Raw genomic sequence first — 24002 nt, forward strand, 5'->3', positions numbered from 1 at the left:
GAACTGTGCATACAAGGGCACACTCCTTATGAGAATCTAATGCCTGGTGATCTGAGGTAGAGCTGAGGAAATGATGCTAGTGCTGGGGAGTGGCTGCAAATACAGATTATCATTAGCAGAATGGTTTGACTGCACAGAGACCATAATAAATCAATTGCTTGCAGACTCATATCAAAACCCTATCAATGAGTGGCAAGTGAAAACAAGCTCAGGGCTCCTACTGATTCTGCATTATGGTGAGCTGCATAATTATTTCATTATATATTACAATGTTATAATAATAGAAATAAAGTGCACAATAAATGTAATGCACTTGAATCATCCCGAAACCATCTCCACCACCCCAGTCCATGGAAAAGTTGTCTTCCATGAAACTGGTCCCTGGTGCCAAAAAGGTTGGGGACCACTGTATTAGAGAAAAAGCTTTTATCTTTTCATCATTGAGTATGATGTTAACTGTAGGCTTGCCTTTATTATGGTGAGGTATATTCCCTCTATGCTCAGTTTTTGAGAGTTTTTATTATAAACATGCTGAATTTTGTCAAGTGCTTCTTCAGTGCTTATTGAGATTATCTCATGATTTTTATTCTTCTTTTTGTTAATCTGTTTTGATTGATTTGCAAATATTGAACCATTCTTGCAACCCTGGAATAAGTCCCACTAAACCATAGATCCTTTTTTGTACTTTTGGATTCCGTTTGCTAATATTTTGTTCAGGATTTTTACATCTATATTCATCAGAGATATTGGTGCATAATTTTGATTTTATAGTTTCTTTTTCTGGTTTTGGTATCAGGGTAATGGTGGCCTCGTATAATGAATTTGAGAATACTCCATCCTCTATAATTTCTTTGTATGGTTTGAGAAGAATAGGTATTAACTCTTCTTTATTTTTAAAAAATTTATTGTACTTATTTTATTGTTGGCTGCATTGGGTCTTCATTGATTGCGTGAGGGCTTTCTCTAATTGCAGCGAGCAGGAGCTACTCTTCATTGTGGTGCACGGGCTTCTCATTGCAGTGGCTTCCTTGTTGCAGAGCATGGGCTCTAGGCACATGGGCTTCAGTAGTTGCAGCACATGGGCTTAGGAGTTGTGGCTCACAGGCTCTAGAGTGCAGGCTGAGTAGTTGTGATGCATGGGCTTAGTTGCTCTGTGGCATGTGGGATCTTCCCGGACCAGGGTTTGAACCTATGCCCCCTATGTTGGCAGGCAGATTCTTAACCACTGCACCACCAGGGAAACTCTAACTCTTCTTTAAATGTTTGGTAGAATTTCCCTTTGAATTCAATAGACCTTGAAATTTTGTTTGCTGGGAAATTTTTTTGTTTTTTTGGTAACAAATTTAATTTCACTACTAGTGATCATTCTGACTAGGTTGTCTATTGCTTTCTAGTTCAGTTTTGGAAGGTTGTATGTTTCTAGAAATTTGTCCATTTCTTCTAGGTTTCCATTTTGTTGACATATAACTATTGATAATTTTCTTTTAATTTTTTTATCTCTGTGTAATTCATTGTTATTTCCTCCTCTTTCATTTGTTTTCTTTATTTGTATCCTCTCTCTTTTCTTTTTGATGAGCCTGCATAAAGATTGATCAATTTTGTTTATCTTCTCAAAAAAACTAGGTCCTAGTTTCATTGACCATTTCTATTGTTTTGTTTTTGTTTGATCTCCATGTTATTTATTTCCTCGCTGATCTTTATGATTTCCTTTCTTCTGCTGACTTTGGGCTTTCTTTGTTCATCTTTTTCCAATTCTTTTAGATGGAAGTTTAGATTGTTTATTTGAGATTTTTCTTGTTTCTTCTGGTAGGCCTGTATTGACAAAACTTCCCTCTTAGAACTGCTTTTGCTGCATCCCATAGATTTTGGAAACTTGTGTTTCCATTTTCATCTACCTGGAGGTATTTTCTGATTTCCTCCTTGATTTCTTCATTGAACCATTGGTTTTTGTAGAAGCCTGTTGTTTGGTCTCCATGTGTTCGTGCTTTTCCCATTTTTCTTCTTGTAATTGATTTCTAGTTTTATACCATTGTTGTTGGGAAAAAGTACATGATATTATTTCTATCCTCTTAAATTTATTGAGGCTTCTTTTGTGGCCTAGCACGTGATCTATCCTGGAGAATGTTCCATGTGCACTTGAAAAAAATGTATATTTTGCTGTTTTGTGATCGTCCTATAGATATCTATTAAGTCCAACTGGACTATTGTGTCATTTACGACCACTGTTGCCTTATTGATTTTCTGTACAAATGGTCTGTCAATTGCTATAAGTAGAGTGTTAAAGTCCCCTACTATTATTGAATTATTGTCATTTTGTTTTATGTATTTAGGTGCTCCCATATTGGGTTCTTATATGTTAACAAAATATCATCTTCTTGTATTGATTCCTTTATCATTATATAATGCCTTTGTTTGTCTTTGGTTATGGCCTTTGTTTTAAAGTCTATTTTGTCTTTGAGTATTGTTACCTCTACTTTCATATTTATTTCATTTGTATGAAATATCTATTTCCAACCCCTCAGTTTCCTTCTGTGTGTGTGTTTAACTCTGAAGTGAGTCTCTTGTAAGTAACATACACATGGGTCTTGTTTTGGTATTCAGTCACCATATTTTTTTATTGGAGCATTTAGTCCATTGACATCTGAAGTAGTTATTGATAGGTATGTACTTATTCCCATCTTATTACTTGTTTTCTGATTGTTTTTGTAGTTCTTCTCTGTTCATTTCTTCTGTTTTTCTTCCCTTGTGGTTTGATGATTTTTTTAAAAGTAGTATTATTGTATTCCCTTATTTTTATTTTTTGGGTCTCTACATAGGTTTCTGATTTGTGGTTAGCATGGGGGTCATATATGTTGATCTATAACTATATCTACTCTTTTAAACTCATAGTCGTTTAAGTTCAAACACATTCTAAAAAATCCGCATTTTATACTTCCCTCCCCAATGTTTTGGTTTTTTTGACATCATATTTTACATCTTCATGTTTATCTCTTAACTGTTTATGTAGTTATAGTTGCTTTTATAATATGTTGTCTTTTTAATCTTTGTACTGGCTTACTTAATTGGTTGATCTTTAATCCTTACTATATATTTGCCTTTCCTGGTGGGATTTTCCCTTTACCATAGATTCTTACTTCTTTTCCACTTAGAGAAGACCCTTTAACATCTCTTTTATGGTAGGATTAGTATTGATGAACTCTTTTAGTTTTTTCTTGTCTGAGAAGTTCTTTATCTCTCTGATTCTGAATGATAATCTTGCTGGGTAGAGTATCATAGTTTGCAGGGGTTTTTTTCCCTTTCAACCCTTTGAATATATTATACCATTTTCTTCTTGCTTACAAAGTTTCTGCAGAGAAATTAGCTGATAATCTTATGGATGTTCCCTTGTATATGACTTTGTTTTTCTATTGATTCCTGTATAATTCTGTCTTTAACTTTTGTTATTTGTAAAAATATGGTATGTCTTGGTGTAGATCTGTTTGGGTTAATCTAGTTTGGTACCCTCTGTGCTTCCTGTACTTGTATATCTGTTTCCATCTTTAAGTTTGGGAAGTTTTCAGCCATAATTTACTCAAATACATCTTCAATCCCCTTCTCTCTCTCTCTTCTTCTGAGACCCCTATAATGTGAATGTTGGTATGTTTAATGTTATCCCAGATATCTTATACTGCTTTTATTTTTAAATTTGTTTTTCTTTTTGCTGTTCTGATTGGGTGATTTCCAGTATTCTACCTTCCATATCACTTATATGTTCTTATGCATCACTTAATTTGCTATTCATTCCTTCTAGTGTGTTTTTTATTTCACTTATTTAATTCTTCATTTCTTAATGGGGCTTTTTAAATGTTTTCTACTTGTTAAAATTTTTACTGTGTTCATCTATAGTCTTCCCTAATTTACTTAAGATTTTTGTTACCAATGCTTTGAATTCTTTATTTGTCAAATTGTTTATTTCTGTTTCATTATTCATTTTCTTCAGGTATATTCTCTTGCTCTTTTGATTGAGAGCAGTTCCTCTGCCTTTTCATTTTGCTTAAATTTCTCTGTCTCTATTAATTTAGGTGAAACAGTTACCTATTACTTTCTTGAAGGGTTGTTCTTATGTGGGAGTGCCCTGTACAGAATGTGTGTGCCCAATGCCTTTGCTTGGAGAGCTGGATTTGATGTGGATACAAGTCATTTCTTTCCCCAGGGTGTGCTGGCAGCTATCACTTTGGTGGGGTTGGAGATGGAGAAGCTAGAGATGGAGCTGGGTGTGAGGTGGAACTTCCCCTCTGCTCAGTAGCCATCATGACCCTATCAGAGGTGGGGTCTAATCCCATGTTGCTGGAGCAGAAACCCTGAGGGTCAGGCCTGAGCTGTCTCTGTTTAAGTGTGTGTTTTCCCTTCTCCCAGGATTGGGGTCCTTGCCCCAGAGTGGCAGAGTGCTGAAGCAATGTGACTCTGTGCAAGCTCTAGACTCATGTCAGCTACAGACAGAGGATGAAGCTATCTCCATTTCACTGCCTGTGGAGGCACCCACAATTGTTTTCCTTGCTTGGCTCAGACACAGCATTGGATGGAAGTCCCTTTTGTCCCTCACAGCTGATTTAGTCCTTAGCTTCTGCTGCACCCACCCAGTTGTGGAATCATAATGCAGGGCAGGTGGGAGTCCTGTGGGGATTCTCAGCATATACAGGCCATGAGCTGTGGTAGAGTGGCCACTGTCAGAGTTTTGGGCTACATCTGATGCACTGATTGAGTAAGCACTAACAATAGCTACCACCACTCTACCCAGGCTCTCCTCTGGGAATCAGTATCCTCTGCATTCTACAGCCAAGTCTTCTTCCTGGTCATGGCAACCCTAGATCCAGTGTGGCACTGTGGCAAGAAGTGAGCAGGCCAAAGCATTTGCTGGGCTCAGGCTGGAATGCATGCAGAGAAGGCCATGGAAATCTAGCAATCATTAGATCAGTCTTCTCTCCATCCTGCCTCAGAGGCAAGCCAACATACACACGTGCTTATCACTAGTGAAGTCCAGGCTTCCCACAGCCCTCCTGTTAGTCCAATCATTCCTCCAACCAACCAAGTGAGCTCATCTCCCCCGCTCAGGGGTCCAGGACTTGGGTGCCCAATCTGTGGCTCTCATGGCTCATTTCCAAGGGCTGGTGTCTGCCTGTGCATTCTCCTCTTCCTTCTGAGGCCCCTCCCAGGGGCACAGATCCTGACCCAATCACTTTTCTTTCCTTCCTACCACATTACATGTGGATCTTTCTAACAGCCTTAACCAAGGCTGTATACGAGTATACATGTATACGAGTCTTTCTGCCAGTTTTCAGCTAGCTTTCTGTGTGACTTGTTCCATGTATAGTTGAATTTTTGCTGTGTTCATGGGGAAGATGAGCTCGATGTCCTCTTACTCCTCCATCTTGATCAATCCCCCTCTTGCTGCATTTAGAATTCTCTCTTTGTGTTTAATTTTTGCCATTTTCATTATGAAATGTCTTGGTATGGGTCTGTTTGCATTCATCTCGTTTAGGACTCTCTGTGCTTTCTGCACCTGGATATCTGTTTCCTTCTTCACATTTGGGAAGTTTTCAGCTGCAATTTCATCAAATTCATTTTTGACACTTTCTCTCTCTTTTCCCCTTCTGGAATCCCTATAATGTGAATGTTAGAACATTTGATATTGTCTCAAAGGTCCCTTAAACTACCTTAAGTTTTTAAATTGTTTTTCTTTTTGCTGTCCTGATTGGGTGATATCCATTATTCTACCTTGCAGATCACTTATGCATTTTTCTGTATCACCTAGTCTTCTGTTATTTTTTTCTAGTGAATTTTTAATTTCAGTTATTATATTCTTCAGTCCTGACTGTTTTTTAAAATATTTTCTAGTTTCTAGTGAAATTCTAAAGTGTTCAACTGTTCTTTTTGCAAGTTCTTTTAGCATTTTATTAGTAATGCTTTGAACACTACTTCTGATAATTTATTATTATTATTTTTTAAATAAAGCAGTGTGTACATGTCAATCCCAAACTCCTTAAATATCCCTCCCTGCTACCTTTCCCCCTTGACAACCAAAAATTCATTCTCTAAATCTGTGAGTCTGTTCCTGTTTTGTAAATAAGTTCATTTGTATCATTTTTTTTATTCTGCATATAAGTGATGTAATATAATATTTGTCTTTCTCTGACTTACTTCACTTAGTGTGATAATCTCCAGGTCTATCCATGTTGCTGCATTATTTTATTATTTTTAATGGCTGAGTAATATTCCATTGCTTATATGTACCACATCTTCTTTATCCAGTCCTCTTTTGAAAGACATTTAGGTTGCTTCCATGTCATAGCTATTGTAAATACTGCTTCAATGAATATTGGGGTGCATGTATCTTTTTGAATTATGGTATTCTCTGGGTATATGTCCAGGAGTGGGATTGCTGGGTCATATGGTAGTTTTATTTTTATTTATTTATTTATTTTTTTTGCAGTACGTGGGCCTCTCACTGTTGTGGCCTCTCCCGCTGTGGAGCACAGGCTCTGGATGCACAGGCTCAGAGGCCATGGCTCATGGGCCCAGCCGCTCCACGGCACACGGGATCCTCCTGGACCGGGGCACGAACCCGTGTCCCCTGCATTGGCAGGCGGACTCCCAACCACTGTGCCACCAGGGAAGCCCTATTTTTAGTTTTTTAAGGAATCTCTGTACTGTTCTCATAGTGGCTGTACCAATTTACATTCCCACCAACAGTGTAGGAGGCTTATATTTTCTCCACATCTTCTCCAGCATTTATTGTTTGTAGATTTTTTGATGATGGCCATTCTGAATGGTGTGAGTGATACCTCATTATAGTTTTGATTTGCATTTCTCTAATAATTACTGATGCTGAGCATCTTTTTTAATGTGCATTTTGGCCATTTGTATGTCTTCTTTAGAGAAATGTCTATTTAGATATTCTGCCCATTTTTTGTTTGGGTTATTTGTTTTTTTGATATTGAGCTCTATGACCTGTTTGTATATTTTGGAGATTAATCTCTTGTTAGTTGTTTCATTTGCAAAATTTTTCTCCCATTCTGTGGGTTGTCTTTTCAGTTTTTTTTTTGTTTCCTTTGCTATGCAAAAGTTTTATGTTAAATTAGATCCCATTTGTTTATTTTTCTTTTTATTTTCATTACTCTAAGAGGTAGATGAAAAAAGGTCATGCAGCAATTTATGTCGAAGAGTGTTCTGCCTAAGTTTTCCTCTAAGACTTTTATAGTGTCCAGCCTTTCATTCAGGTCTTTAATCCATTTTGAGTTTATTTTTCTGTATGGTGTTATGGAGTGTTCTAATTTCATTCTTTTACATGTAGCTGTCCAGTTTTCCCAGCACCATTTATTGAAGAGACTGTCTTTTCTTCATTGTTTTTTCTTGCCTCCTTTGTTATAGATTAGGTGACCATAGGTTCATGGGTTTATCTCTTGGCTTTATATCCTATTCCCTTGATCTATAATACTGTTTTTGCACCAATACCATACTGTCGTGATTACTGTAGCTTTGTAGTATAGTCTGAAGACAGGGAGCTGGATTCCTCCAGATCTGTTTTTCTTTCTCAAGATTGCTTTGGCTATTTGTGCTCTTTTGTGTTTCCATACAAACTGTAAACTTTTTTGTTCTAATTCTGTGAAAAATGCCCTTGGTAATTTACAAGGAATTGCACTGAATCTGTAGATTGCTTTGAGTAGTATAGTCATTTTAACAATATTGACTCTTCCAATCCAAGAATATCTTATATATCTCCATCTGTTTGTGCCATCTTTGATTTCTTTCATCAGTATCTTATAGTTTTCTGAGGACAGGTCTTTTGTCTCCTTAGGTAGGTTTATTCCTAGGTATTTTATTCTTTTTGCTGTAATGGTAAATGGGATTGTTTTCTTAATTTCTCTTTTTGATCTTTCATTGTTAATGTATAAGGATGCAAGAGATTTTTGTGTATCAATTTTGTAACCTGCACCTTTACCAAATTCATTGATTAGCTCTAGAAGTTTTCTGGTGGCATCTTTAGGATTTTCCATGTATAGTATCATGTCATCTGCAAACAGTGACATTTTTACTTCTTTTCCAGTTTGGATTCCTTCTATTTATTTTTCTTCTCTGATTTCCATGGCTAGGACTTCCAAAACTATGATGAATAATAATGGTGAGAGTGGACATCCTTGTCTTGTTCTTGGTCTTAGAGGAAATGCTTTCAGCTTTTCACCATTGAGAATGATGTTTGCTATGGGTTTGTCACATATGGCCTTTATTATGTTGAGATAGGTTCCCTCTATGCTCACTTTCTGGAGAGTTTTTATCATAAATCGTTGTTGAATTTTGTCAAAAGCTTTTTCTGAATCTATTGAGATGATCATATGGGTTTTATTCATCAGTTTGTTAATGTGGTGTATCACATTGATTGTTTTGCATATATTGAAGAATCCTTGCATCTCTGGGATAAATCCCACTTGATCAGGATGTATGATTCATTTAATGTGTTGTTGGATTCTGTTTGCTTGTATTTTTTTGAGGATCTTTGTGTCTATGTTCATCAGTGATACTGGCCTGTAATTTTCTTTTTTTGTGATATCTTTGTCTGGTTTTGGTATCAGGGTAATATTGGCCTGATAGAATGAGCTGGGGAATGTTCCTTCCTCTGCAATTTTTGGAAGAGTTTGGGAAGGATAAGTGTTTCTTCTCTAAATGTTTGATAGAATTCACCTGTGAAGCCATCTGGTCCTGGACATTGGTTTGTTGGAATATTTTTAATCACAGTTTCAATTTCATTACTTGTGATTGGTCTGTTCATACTTCCTATTTCTTCCTAGTTCAGTCTTGGAAGGTTTTACCTTTCTAAGAATTTGTCCATTTCTTTCAGGTTGTCCATTTTATAGACATATAGTTGCTTGTAGTAGTATGTTATGATCCTTCGTATTTCCGTGGTGCCAGTAACGTCTCCCTTTTTATTTCCAATTTTATTGATTTAAATTATCTCCCTTTTTTCTTGGTGAGTCTGGATAAAATTTTTTCAATTTTGTTTATATTCTCAAAGAACTAGCTTTTAGTTTCATTGATCTTTGCTATTTTATTTCTATTTCATTTATTTCTGCTCTGATCTTTATGATTTCTTTCCTTCTAAGTTTGAGTTTCGTTTATTCTTCTTTCTCTAATTGCTTTAGGTGTAAGGTCAGATTGTTTATTTGTGATTTTTCTCGTTTCTTGAGGTAGGGTTGTATTGCTATTAACTTCCTTCTTAAACTGCTTTTGCTGCATCACATAGGTTTTGGGTCATCATGTTTCCATTGTCATTTGTTTCCAGGTATTTTTTGATTTCCTCTTTGATTTCTTCAGTGATCCATTGGTTATTTAGTAGCATATTGTTTAGCCTCCATGTGTTTGTGGTTTTTAAAGTTTTTTTTTCTGTAATTGATTTTTAATCTCATATCATTGTGGTTGGAAAAGATGTTTGGTATAATTTCAATTTTCTTAAATTTACCAAGACTTCATTTTTGACCCAAGGTGTGGTCTATTCTGCAGAATGTTCCACATGCACTTGAGAAGAAAGTGTATTCTGCTGCTTTTGGATGAAATGTCCTATAAATATCAATTAAGTCTATCTGGTCTAATGTGTCATTTAAGGCATGCGTTTCCTGATTAATTTTCTGTCTGCATAATCTGTCCATTGGTGTAAGTAGGGTGTTAAAGCCCCCCACTATTATTGTGTTACTGTTGATTTCCCTTTTTATGGTTGTTAGTATTTGCTTTATGTATTGATATTCTGCTATGTTGGGTGCATAAATATATACAAATATTATATCTTCTCCTTGGATTGATCCCTTGATCATTATGTAGTGTCCTTCCTTGTCTCTTGCAACAGCCTCTTTTTAAAGTCTATTTTGTCTGATATGGGTATTGCTACCCCAGCTTTCTTTTGGTTTCCATTTGCCTGGAATATTTTTTCCATCCCCTCACTTTCAGTCTATATATGTCACTAGGTCTGATGTGGGTCTCTTGTAGATAGCATACATATAACTCTTGTTTTTGTATCCATTCAGCCAGTCTATGTCTCTTGGTTGGAGCATTTAATTTATTTTCATTTGAGGTAATTATCAATATGTATGTTCCTATTGCCATTTTCCTAATTGTTTTGGGTTTGTTTTTGTAGGCCTTTTTTCTTCCTTTCCTCTTTTGTTCTGTTCTCTTGTCTTTCTTGCCTAGAGAAGTTCCTTTAGCAATTGTTGTATAGTGCTTTGGTGGTGCTGAATCCTCTTAGCTTTTGCTTGTCTGTAATGCTTTTGATTTCTCCATCGAATGTGAATGAGAGCCTTGCTTGTTAGAGTATTCTTGGTTGTAGGTTTTTTAAACAAATGCCATAAAGAAAGAAAAAGAAAGACATCATAAATTATAAAGGGCTCAATACAAGAACACAATATTACACTTGTTAAATTTATGCACCCTATATTGGAGCACCTAAATATATAAAATAAATACTAAGGGACATAAAGGGAGAAAGGGATAGTAATACAACCATAGTAGGGGCCTTTAATAACCACTGACATCAATGGAAATATCATTTAGACAGAAAATTCAATAAGGCACCAGAGGTCCTAAATGACACAGTAGACCAGTTGAACTTAATTTATATCTACAAGACACAATATCCAAAAAACAAAACTAAGCAAAACATCAAAATACACATTCTTTTCAAGTGTGCATGGAATGTTCTCTAAGGTAGACCATATACTAGGTAACAAAACAAGCCTCATAAATTTAAGAGGATGGAGATAATTTCAAGCATCTTTATGACAACAGCAGTGTGAATCTAGAAATTAAACACAGAAAGAAAAACAGAAACAGAACAAACATGAGGAAAATAAACATGCTACTAAAATAACCAATGGGTCAAAGATGAAATCAAAGAAGAAATCAGAGAATACCTAAAGACAAACAAAAATGAAAACACAACCTTACAAAAGTTATGGGATGCAGCAGAAGCAGTTCTAAGAGGCAAGTTCATAGCAATACAGGACCTCCTCAAGAAACAGGAATAATCAAATAAACAACCTAACCTACAACCTAAAAGAATTTCAAAAAAGAAGAACAAACAAAACCAATGGTCAGCAGAAGGAAGGAAATAATGAAGACTGGAGGGTAAATAAATAAAATAGATTTTTTTAAATAACAGAAAAGGTCAATAAAACCAAGAGCTGTTTTGGGGGGGGGGGTTGTTTGTTTTTTAAGATAAACAAAATCAACAAATTCTAGACAGGCTCACCAAGAAGAAAAGAGAGAGGACCCAAATACATAAAATAAGGAATAAAAGAGGAGAAATATCTGATAACACAGACATAAAAAACATTATAAGAAAATACTATGAAAAGTTATGTACCAAAAAGGTGGACAACCTGGAGGAAATGAACAAGTTTCTAGAAACATACAGCTTGCCAAGAGTGATTCAAAAAGAAACAGATAATATGAATAGACTAATCACTAAAAGTGGAATAGAATTTGTAATTTTAAAAACTCCCTTCAAACAAAAGTTGGGGAACAGAGGACTTCACTGGGGAATTCTATCAAACATACAAAGAAGAGATTATATCTATCCCTCTAAAACCATTCCAAAAAAATTTAAGAGGATGGAACACTCCCAAATTCATTCTATGAAGCCACCCTCACCCTGATACCAAAACCAGACACTACAAAAAAGAAAAAGAAAATTACAGGCCAATGTCTTTGATGAATATTCAGGCAAAAGTCCTTAACAAAATACTAGCAAACCAAATACAACAGTGCCTAAAAAGGATCATGCACCATAATCATTCCAGATGATTCAACATTTGCAAATCAATCAGTGTGATACCCCACATTAACAAAAGGAAAGACAAAAAACACATGATCATATCAATAGAGGCAGAGAAAGCATGTGACAAAATTCAACATCCATTCATGATAAAAACTCACAAAAGTGGGTATAGGGAGAATGTTTCTCAACATATTAAAAACCATTTATAACAAACTCACAGCCAATGCAATACTCAATGGTGAAAAGCTGAAAGCCTTCAATCTAAATTCAGGAATAAGACAAGGACGCTGACTCTCACCAATTCTATCCAACATAGTTTTGGAATTTCTAGCCACCACAATCGGACAAGAAAAGGAAATAAAAAGTATCTAACTTGGAAGAGAAGAGGTAAAACTCACTATTTGCAGATGAAATGATCGTCTATATATAGAGAGAACCCTATAGTCTCCACACAAAATCTATTAGAACTAACAAAAGAATTAAGAAAGTTAGCAGGAGACAAGATTAATATACAGAAATCTGTTGCATTTCTTTACACTAACAATAAAGAATACCATTTAAAGTCACATCAAAAATCTTTAAGAATAATCTAAATCTAGGAGGTGAAAACTATAAAACATTCATAAAGGAAATTGAAGAGGATTCAAAGAAATGGAAATATAACCCATGCTCTTAGATTAGAAGAATTAATATTGTTAAAATGGCCATACTACCCAAAGCAATCTACAAATTTAATTCAATCTTTCTCAAAGTACCCATGTGACATTTTTCACAGAACTAGAGAAAATAATCCTAAAATTTGTATGGAACTACAGAAAAACAGAATTGGCACAGTAATCCTGAGGAAAATGAATAGAGCTGGAGGTATAGCCCTTCCAGAATTCAGACTATACTAAAAAGCTACAGGAATCCAAACATTGTGGTATTGGCACAAAAACAGACATATAGCTCAGTGGAACAGAATAGAGAGCCCAGCAATACACCCACACACCTATGGTCAATTAATCTATGACAAAGGAGGCAAGAACGTACAATGGAGAAAAGACAGTCTCTTCAACAAGTGGTGTTGGGAAAGTTGGACAGTTTAATGTAAATCAATGAAATTAGAACACTGCCTCACACCATATACAAAAATAAACTCAAAATGGTTTAAAGACCTAAATATAAGACATGACACCATACAACTCCTAGGGGAGAACATAGGGAAAACATTCTTGGACATAAATCATAGGAACATTTTCTTACATCAGTCTCCCAATGCAAGAGGGAAAAAAGCAAAAATAAGTTGGACCTAATAAAACTTAAACTCTTTTGCACAGCAATGAAAATCATAAAGAAAATGAAAAGACAACCTATGGAATTGAAGAAAATATTTGCAAATGATGCAACCAACAATGGGTTAATTTCCAAAATACACAAACAGTTCATATAACTCAATATTAAAAGAACAAACAACTCAATCAAGAAATAGGCAGAAGACTTAAACAGACATTTCTCCAAAGAAGACATACAGTTGGACATGAGGGACATGAAAAGATGCTCAACATTGCTAATTATTAGAGGAAATGCAAATCAAAACCACAATGAGGTACCATCTCACACTAGTCAAAATGGCTATCATCAAAATCTACAAATAGTAAATGTTGGAGAGGGTGTGGAGAAAAGGGAACCCTCGTATATTGTTCGTGGGAATGTAAATTGGTGCAGCCACTGTTGAAAACAGTATGGAGATTCCTTTAAAAACTAAAAGTAAAGCTACTATATGATCCAGCAATCCCATTCCTGGTTATATATACAGAAAATATAAAAACTCTAATTTGAAAAGATACGTGCACCCCATGTTCATAGCAGCACTATTTAAAACAGCCAAGACACGAAAAAAAAAACAGTTACCCATCAACAGAGGATTGATTTGAGAAGATGTGGTATATATATAATGGAATATTACTCAGCCATAAAAAAAGAATGAAATATTGCCATTTACAGCAACATGGATGGACCTAGAGAATATTATACTTAGTGAAGTAAGTCAGACAAAGACAAATATATGCTATCACTTACATGTGGAATCTAAAAAGTAATACAAAGGAATCTCTATACAAAATAGAAACAGACTCATAGACATAGAAAACAAACTTATGGTTACCAAAGGGGAAAGGATTACGGGAGGGATAATTTAGATTTATGGGATTAACAGATACAAACTATTATACTTAAAATAGATAAGAAACAAGGATATACTGCATAACATAGGGAGTTATATTCAGTATCTTGTAATAACTTGTAACGGAAAATAATCTGGTAAGAAATATACATGTATAAATATAACTTCAAATATATATATATATATTTATATTTACAATGTTGTATTAGTTTCAGGTATACAGTGAAATGATTCAGTTCATTTTGCTCTACACCTGAAACTAACACAACATTGTAAATCAATTATACTTCAATAAAAGAAGCTTCCCCCTATGTTTACTTCTGTAATTTTATGGTTTCTGGTTTTACATTTTAGATGTTAATCCATTTTGAGCTTATTTTTGTATATGATATAAGGGTCCAATTTCATTCTTCTGTATGTGGATATCCAGTTTTTCCAACACTATTCATCAAAGACATTATTCTCTCATTGTTTGTTATAGACACATTGTTGAAGATCAATTGACTATAGATGCATGTATTTCTATCTGAGCTCTCTATTCCATTGGTCTATATCTCTATTTTCATGTCAGTACTTAACTATTTTGATTACTGTAGCTTTGTAATATATTTTGAAATCAGGACTTGGAATGCCTCCAACCTTATTATTTTTTATCAAAATTGCTTTGACTATTCAGGGTCCTTTGCAGTTCCACATGAACTTTAGAATTCTTTTTTCTATTACTGTAAAGAACACCATTGGGGTTTTGATAGGAGTCACATTGAATCTGTAGGTCATTTTGAGTTATGGATATCTTAACAATTTTAATTTTACCAATCCACGAACATGCGATATCTTTCCATATGGAAAGATGTCTACCTTCTTTAATTTCCTTCATTGGTGTTGTATAATTTTCTGTGTACAAGTCTCTAACCTCATTGGTTAAATTTATTCCTAACTGTTTTATTCTTTTTGTAGCTATTTTGAATTGTATTGTTTCCTTCATTTCTGTTTCAGATACTTTGTTGTTTGTGTTTAGAAACATGAGTGATTTTTCTCTTTTGATTTTGTGTATTGCAAGTTTACTGAATTCTTTAATTAATTCTAAATCCTTTAATTAGGTCAGTTTTTGTTTGTTTAAAATTTGGTGTTGAAGTAAGTTCAGAAAGAGAAAAACAAATACTGTATGTTAACACATATATATGGAATCTAAGAAAAAAAAAAGTCGTGAAGAACCTAAGGGTAAGACGGGAATAAAGACACAGACCTACTGGAGAATGGACTTGAGGATATGGGGAGGGGGAAGGGTAAGCTGTGACAAAGTGAGAGAGTGGCATGGACATATATACACTACCAAACATAAAATAGATAGCTAGTGGGAAGCAACCATATAACAAAGGGAGATCAGCTCAGTGGTTTGTGACCACCTAGAGGGGTGGGATAGGGAGGGTGGGAGGGAGGGAGACTCAAGAGGAAGGAGATATGGGAACATATGTATATGTATAACTGATTCACTTTGTTATAAAGCAGAAACTAACACACCATTGTAAAGGAATTATACTCCAATAAAGATGTTAAAAAAATTGGTGTTTATATATATGATCATATCATCTGCAAATGAAGATAACTTTTTTCTTCCTTTCTGTTTTGGGTGCCTTTCTTTTACTGAAGTGTAGTTGATTTACAATGTTGCATTAATTTCTGTTGTAGAGCAAAGTGATTCAGTTATACATACGTATACATTACATTCTTTTTTATATTCTTTTCCATTATGGTTTATCACAGGATATTTAATATAGTTCCCTGTGCTATACAGTAGGACCTTGTTTATCTACTCTATATATAATAGTTTGCATCTGCTAACACTAAACTCCCAATCCATCCCTCCCCCACACTCCCTCCCCTTTGGCCATAAGTCTGATCTCTATGTCTGTGAATCTATTTTTGTTTCACAGATGGGTTCATTTCTGTCACATTTTAGATTCCACATATAAATGATATCGTATGGTATTTGTCTTTCTCTTGCTTACTTCACTTAGTATGATAATCTCCAGGTCCATCCATGTTGCTGTAAATGGCATTATTTCATTCTTTTTTATGGCTGAGTAATATTCCATTGTATATATGTACCACATCTTCTTTATCCATTCATCTGGCTATGGACATTTAGGTTGTTTCCATGTCTTGGCTATCATGAATAGTGCTGCTATGAACATAGGGGTTGCATGTATCTTTTTGAATTTTAGTTTTGTCCAGATATATGCCAAGGAATGGGATTGCAGGATCATATGGCAACTTTCCTTTAAGTTTTTTAAGGAAACTCCATACTGTTTTCCATAGTGGCTGTACCAACTTACATTCCCACCAATAGTGTAGGAGGATTCCCTTTTCTCCACATCCTCTCCAACATTTGTTGTTTGTAGACTTTTTAATGATGGCCATTCTGACCAGTGTGAGGTAGTACCTCATTGTAGTTTTGATTTGCATTTCTCTAATAATTAGTGATGTTGAGCATCTTGGGTGACTTTTGTTTCCTTTTCTTGTATAATGCTATGGCTACGAGTTCCAGTACTATGAAGAAAAGAAAGGGGAAGAGTCAGCTTCCTTACCTTGTGCTGGATCTTAGGACAAAAGCTTTTAGTTTTTTGCTGTTGATTGTTATGTTAGTTGTTGTCATGTATGTCTTGTGTTGAAGTAAGTTCTTATATACCTACTTTGTTGAGCATTTTAATTATGAATGGATACTGAACTTTTTCAAGTGCTTTTACTCCATCTATTAAGATGATCATACAGATTTTTTCTTAAATTTGTTAATGTGTTTTATCACGTTCATTGATTTAAGTATATCGAACCATCCTTGCATCATCCCAGGGATAAGTCCAACTTGATCATGGTGTATAATCTTTTTTTTTTTTTTTTTTGTGGTATGTGAGCCTCTCACTGTCGTGGCCTCTCCCGTTGCAAAGCACAGGCTCCAGACGCGCAGGCTCAGCAGCCATGGCTCATGGGCCCAGTCGCTCCGCGGCATGTGTGATCTTCCCAGACCGGGGCACGAACCCGTGTCCCCTGCATCGGCAGGCAGACTCTCAACCACTGTGCCACCAGGGAAGCCCCCTATAATCTTTTTAATGTACAGTTGAATTCAGTTTGCTAGGATTTTATTGAGGATTTTTGCATGTATATTCATCAAGGATATTGGCCTATAGTTTTCTTATCTTGTGCTTTGTTTGGTTTTGATATCAGGGTGATGCTGTTCTCATGGAATGAGTTTGGAAGTGTTCCTTCCTCTCCCATTTTTTGGGAAGATTTAAGGAGAATTAATATAAATTCTTTGGATGTAGAATTCACTTGTGAAGACCTCTGGTCCTGGGGTTTTCTTTGTTTAGAGATTTTTGATTACTGATTCAATTTCCTTATTTTTTATTGATCTATTCAAGCTTACTATGTTTTAATTCAGTTTTTGTAGGTTATGTTTCTAGGAATTTATCCATTTCTTATAAGTTGTCTAGTTTTTGGCATATAACTGTTTATAATTGTCCCTTATAATCCTTTTTATTTTTGTGGCATCCATTGTAATGTCTCTTCTCTTATTTCTGATTTTATTTACTTCAATCTTCTGTGACATTTATTATTGATTCCTTCATCAAATCAATAAATGATTTGAGTACCAGTATGTGCCAGACAATAGATTACACCAGTAGCCTTGTATTCATTGTAATCCATCCTGCATATCATGGCTAGATCATTTCAACATTCAGATTTGATCAAGTCACTCTCGAGTTCAAAAGGTGTTTAGTGTTGCACACTCCCCCCACCCCCCAACCACTGCCTTCTGGCAGTGGTGTACCAAGAGGAACAGGGCAGTGGGAGATGTCATAGCCAGAAGGAGTATCTTATCATTGACTTACAACTGGAACATGATGATAACAAAGAGCAAACTTTTAGTTTATTTTGTTTTAAAATTCTTTATAGTCAATGCATCCCCCTTATTGCCTATATCTGAGGCAGACTACTCTCACTGCCCCCCTCTTTGGTATGTCACTACATTTCATGCTAAAATCCAAATTCTTTAGTCTGGCCTTTGTAATAGGGACCATCTCATGGAAATTCTATAAAGATTTTTACAGAATTCAGGATGGCTGATCCCATGCCCCATGCATAATTTATGGTACTTCCTACTGGCCCATGCCCCCAACTGACTGGGTTGCTTTTCACCTACTGTTCTACACATCTAAACCTACCCATGTTTCAAGCTTAATGCCTTCACACTAGCGCACAGATTATTAAGCCTTGGAACTTATATCATACTTTGTCACATAGCTAATATGTACATTTTTTTTTTGCGGTACGTGGGCTTCTCACTGTTGTGGCCTCTCCCGTTGCGGAGCACAGGCTCGGGACACGCAGGCTCAGCGGCCATGGCTCACGGGCCCAGCCGCTCCGCGGCATGTGGGATCCTCCCGGACCAGGGCACGAACCCGCGTCCCCTGCATCGGCAGGCGGACTCTCAACCACTGTGCCACCAGGGAAGCCCCTAATATGTACATTTTATATTATTATTTTCCTTTTGTATGTTTTGTTTTTCAATATCGATGATGTATTGATGAAGGTCATGAGTTGAGTTGTGCCACATGAAGTGCATTAGCACAAACAGGAGCCTGTTCAATGATAATAAAAGGTAACAGCTTTTGCAATAGGAAAAATTGGTCTCCTTGCTGAATTGTGTAATCTGTGTATTCTAGCAATGAGCTCTTATCACCACAGGGTGTCACTGCTTTACAAGTCAAAATTTCTTCATTTGATTGTAGAGAAGATAGAAGTAGGAGAAATTCTTGAGAGATTGCAACAAAATATATAGCAGTGTTTGGAGGTGTGGAAATGGAATGGAATTATATAGACCAAACTGAAAAATCCCATTTACACACTAAACACCATCTACAGTCTCATTCTCCTTTCCACTGGTAATTTGCTGTGTAGTCTTCCAGATCTTTTCTCTTTGTTTGGGGGTTGTGTGTGTGTGAGAGAGGGAGAGAGAGAGAAACAGAGAGACAGACACAGAGACACAGAGGTAGAGGAGTTTAGAGAACATAAATGGGATCCTACTCTGTGTGTGTGTATGTGTGTGGTGCATAGCCATTCAGTAGCTTTTTCTTTTCATTTTATAACATTTCATTGGCCATCTTTTGTTCTCACTACATCCAACTCTATCTCATTCTTCTTAGCAGCTAATGCAGCAATTTCTGTATATTGAAATGATCAGTAATTGGCATATTTAATCCTCAAAATAGTTGCCTTGGTATTGTCCACAACTGTGAGTCAGAGTGAATTCCATTCTGTTGCCCATTGTTTGAAAGCTGTACAGTTAATTAGTAAGCACTTAGGAGGATTGATAAGTGTTGAGCAGTAAGTTGAAAAACAGCATATGCAAACCAGATTGCCACCAGAATTTACAACAACATAAAATAAAATGCTCTGGAGTATTTATAAGAAGAGGAGAAAGAGCCAAAGTAAGAAAGATCATTAAAATACCAATACATTTTGTACAGGTTGGCTAAAACGTTCATTCGAGTTTTTCCATAAGATGTTACAGAAAAACCCAAACGAACTTTTTGGCCAACCCAATACCTACATTATCTCTTATTTATGATTATAAGATTATACATGCTCATCATAGAAGATGGGAAGTAGAGAAGCACATTAAAAAGAAAACAATCGTTACCCTAACCCCATAATCTTAACTTAACCATAGTTAATATTTATTTTTTGCTCATACCGTCTTACCTTTTTACGTTTAAATTTTTATTATAAGATACAGCTACATGATTTTTAAAACATTCCAACAATACAGGAAGGTGAAAAGTAAAAATCCTCTTCTCACCTGATTCTCCTCTTCTCTTCTCATTCTCATCCTCACTTTTCAGATATTCACTCACTGTTAATAATTTCTCTCATAATTTATATTTAAGTGTGTTGATATTGCCTTTATTCTGAGTATATAAATATGTGTTATGTGACATATACACCATTATGGGGTTATACTGTGTTAATGTTTTTTATATTACTTTTTTTTCACATAGTTTTCTACCCAAAGCATACATATTCCATATATAACCCAGGTGCAACCTGGGGGTACTGAGCAAGCATGTAACTATTTCAAAAAGTTTGACTTGACACTTCCCCTCACCCCACTCCATGCCACTGAGTTTCTGATCTTTTACAGAAAAAGGCCTGTAGTCTTAACTGAAGACCCATTCCAGTGAACCACACATTCTTCCTGTGTGTATGGCTCTATTTTAGACTATTATTTTTGGGGAGCTATTAGAGGAGAAAATACAGTTACTACCGTGTGGTATAGTGGAAAATGTCAAAGATTTGGGTTTTGATCCCAGCTTTATCATTTATTGGCTGTGTTTAAAGGATAAAATGTTTCATACAACCTTGTGAGATATTTTTATCCCTCTTTAGAGATGAAAAAAGAGATCCAGCCAGGGAGAAGTGACTTATTTAAGGTCACACAACTACTATGTACTAGAGCCAGGATTCAAGCAAAGGCCTGTTTGAGGCACAGCCTATGTGTTTTCCATTCAACCATCGTGGCTTCTCTTTGGGACTTCAGTAAAGGTGAAAGAGAACATGTCTTTAAAGTGATTGCTTAATTTTTTGACTTTATAAAAGGTTATGTACTCTGTTATCTTTTCGGGATCCAAACGTCTCTTTTCTGACTCCCTTTGTTTTGTCATATTCCCTTTTTTAGGAGAGAAGCCTTATAAATGCACCTGGGATGGCTGCTCCTGGAAATTTGCTCGCTCAGATGAGCTAACCCGCCATTTCCGCAAGCACACAGGCATCAAGCCTTTCCGGTGCACAGACTGCAATCGTAGCTTTTCTCGCTCTGACCACCTGTCTCTGCACCGCCGGCGCCATGACACCATGTGAGCAGCACAGACTGCACTAGAAGAGCTGCACTGGTCTCTTTCTTGTGTGTGTGTGTGTGTGTGTGTGTGTGTGTGTGTGTGTGTGTGCGTGCGCGCAATGGAATCATGACCATCTTTTCCTCTTTGACTCAGCTTGCCTCTGGGATGGGATTGGAACAGTTCACTGAGCCAGGCTGACGAAACTGGAGGAAAACATAGCTGATCTTCCATAGGGACTCTTTATATTCCACGTTCATTTCTCCACTGACTAGTCCCCAGTTTTTTCAACCTCCGCATGGGTTGAATTCCAGTGCGGCACCCATGGTTGCCCCCCTCCCGTCCCTGTTATGAGATAGGACATTTTTCCTACAATAAGAAAACAGGAATCAAATTCAAGGCTGTGAACAAACATACGCTGCTTTTTGTTCTTATTTTCCTCTTGTTTTATAGAATTCTTATCATATTTCTGAATCAGTACATCAAAGTTGTTGGTAGTGTCCTAAATTGACTTTTTTCAAGTTCCTAGACAGAAGAGGGCATAACATTGTAGTTGGCTGGTAAGATTTACAGGGATTTGGGTCCTGAGTATAGGGCACATTCTCAGTGAATAAGCTGAGTCCCATACCAAGCTCCAAGGTTTTGTAAAGCCAATCCTATTTGTTCTTACAGTTTGGTTTTCAGACAGTGCTGGTGCTTCTTGCTTCTTTAGTCCATCAAAGGGAATGAAAGGATCTTTTTGTTCTTCTTTTCCTCCTCTTCTTCCTCCTCCTCCTTCAGGATTAAAGATTTTGCTGCACAATTACATTCTTTGTTTTGTTAAATTTGAACAAAAATTCAAAGCACACATCGACGTGCCAGTAGGGTAAAAAGTGTTCCAGGAGAGTAAGTTGGGCAGTGACAGGAACAAGTAGACCCAGGATGATCCTGAAAACAAATAGAGGAGGACTTTTTATGGATAGGATATCAAAAGTGCTATAATCACAAGTCTCATTCAAATGGCAATCTGTTGAGACAATGTCTTGAGGGGCTACACTGTACTGTTTATTCTTCTGTTTACATAAAGCAACTGTTATGTGCATATTGCATGATGAGAAATTATACACTGGGGCCATGTTATACAGAGGTGAGGGGTTGGAAGAAAAAAATGTGTTAAGTACATGGCATTATTAGCATGCATTCCTATGTTTCAAATGGAACTATAAGAGGCATTTAGTGAAAACTGACAAACAGAAAGCAATTTGATGTTCTGCAACTGCTATGAATATCTAAGCCATTTATTTTAGCCATTATAGCATGTTGCATAATATACACACTTGTTTACCCAATCAATGTTTTATAATAGTCTCTGGGACATAAAACCCTCTGTTCCAGGCCCTGGACCTCAGATCTACCTCCACATGGCATATTTCCTGTCCTGGGGTCAGGGAGGGGAGGTTTGCATCACTTAATTGTGGACACAGCCTCTCTCCTGGAAAAGGTTGTCTTCATACGGTACCCCTTTTCCTTGGCAGATATTCAACCAGTCTCTCTTGAATACTTCAGGTCATTGCTTCCCAAGGCCACCTAGTCTGACTAAATCATAGAATTCTAGCACCAAGAAGGGATCCTATTAGCTATCTAGCCCTACCCATCATTAATATTTTACAGATGAGACAAATACGGGTCAGATTCCTTCCCCAGATGTTTCCTTGAGGCCTTACAGACCTGCACACCCATTCTCCCAGGGATCACATTATTAAACCAAATTAAAGAAAATTTTACATGATTGGTTGCAGTATTTGCCCAAGTTTATATGTTAGGCTTCAGAAAAATTTAGACCACTCACAAAATCATTTACAGTTGACTAAATTGTAAGTAAAATGTGCTTGTGGTCGTTGATATATAACATTAGGAACACAGTTTTTCTATTCTAACACTTTCTATAATATCTCAGGTTTGCTTTACCTCATTTCAAGTTACAGTGTCTTTTCAGACCATAAACCCTCATAAATTTAAGGACTACCTGTATTTTTCCAAATGATATGTAGATTTTTACTATTTTAGCCTTGTTATTTTGATATGTTTTACCCTGACTTTAAGTGTGCAAGTTCCACATTGTAGACTAATTGTTAGAGCACTAGGAAATATCTAGGGCCAATCTGTTAAAGGGGACTTCTATGCAGGTGTAAGACAGGTTGTTAAAGGTGAATTGCCATCATACATAAGTTAAGCTTATAATTGAGTAGTTGATATGGTATTTCACAGTAGAGTGTAAGGGCTTACCCATTTTCTCCAGAGTTTGGATTTTAGACTCCTTTTCCAGAGTTCATAACTGACCTGTGCCCATCAGGATCTTTTGCATTGGAGCATATGATCTATTTATAAATAAAGACTATAAAACATAGTGTTGTACTAACTCGGATAATCAAATTAGAATTCCAAATATTGGTATCTCTAAGCCTTTATTCAAATTTTTTCCTGCAAAGTAATGAGGGACTTTGTTAATGCTTTATTAATTGTCTATGGTCAGGAAACAATTCTAACCCTATTTTCATTGCCCTCTTCCCTCCAAATAATGATAAAATCTTTACAAATTATTTCCATATTCTTTAAGAAATATATCAACATTCATTAAGAGTATTTCATGGAGCACAGGTACTCGAATACAGTATAATACTGTACCACACCAAAAGCACATAGAACTTTGCTAAATAGACAGTGAGATGGAAAATAATTGTCTCTCTTAGGTAGCATTTGGAATTAATTGAATTTGCTGTGCTCACACCAGCTAACCACCATTATGTGGACAGTTGCCTAGGGCATGGAAAATGGCCTTGATCGATAGGGTTGAATAATATCTTGGAATTTATTGCAGTGCAATTCCTCCATTTGTAGATGATTGGCAATTGAACATTACTATTGATAATTATGATTGGAAAATTCAGGAAAAACTATGAAGAATATGAACTGCTGAGTACATTAGGTGGAGTGCATTATAGGCAAGACAGAAAGGTTTGTGAGAATAAATTCTTAAATTCTTTTTAAATAAAGTTTTTATTTTAAGACAGTTTTAGATTTACAGAAAAATTCTGAAGATAGTACAGAGTTTCCCTATATCTCAAACCCAGTTTTCCCTATTACTATCTTTCATTAGATGTACATTTGTTGC

General features: G+C 36.0%; 1 protein-coding gene across 4 annotated transcripts in view; it reads left to right on the forward strand.

The window, feature by feature from the left end:
* KLF8 (Kruppel like factor 8) overlaps positions 1–21560 on the forward strand; it is a 370498-nt gene extending 348938 nt beyond the window's left edge. For 3 of the 4 annotated variants that reach the window (XM_032620530.1, XM_032620531.1, XM_032620532.1), the window contains 2 exons: positions 20406–20561; positions 20695–21560. In XM_032620530.1, the coding sequence (XP_032476421.1) occupies positions 20406–20561; positions 20695–20876 (338 nt within the window). In that variant the 3' untranslated portion in view covers positions 20877–21560. The remainder of the gene's footprint in view (positions 1–20405; positions 20562–20694) is intronic. The other variant, XM_032620535.1, reaches the window with a different exon arrangement.
* The last annotated feature ends 2442 nt before the right edge of the window (positions 21561–24002 follow it).

This window comes from Phocoena sinus, chromosome X, assembly GCF_008692025.1.
Source record: "Phocoena sinus isolate mPhoSin1 chromosome X, mPhoSin1.pri, whole genome shotgun sequence".
Taxonomy (NCBI): Eukaryota; Metazoa; Chordata; class Mammalia; order Artiodactyla; family Phocoenidae; genus Phocoena; species Phocoena sinus.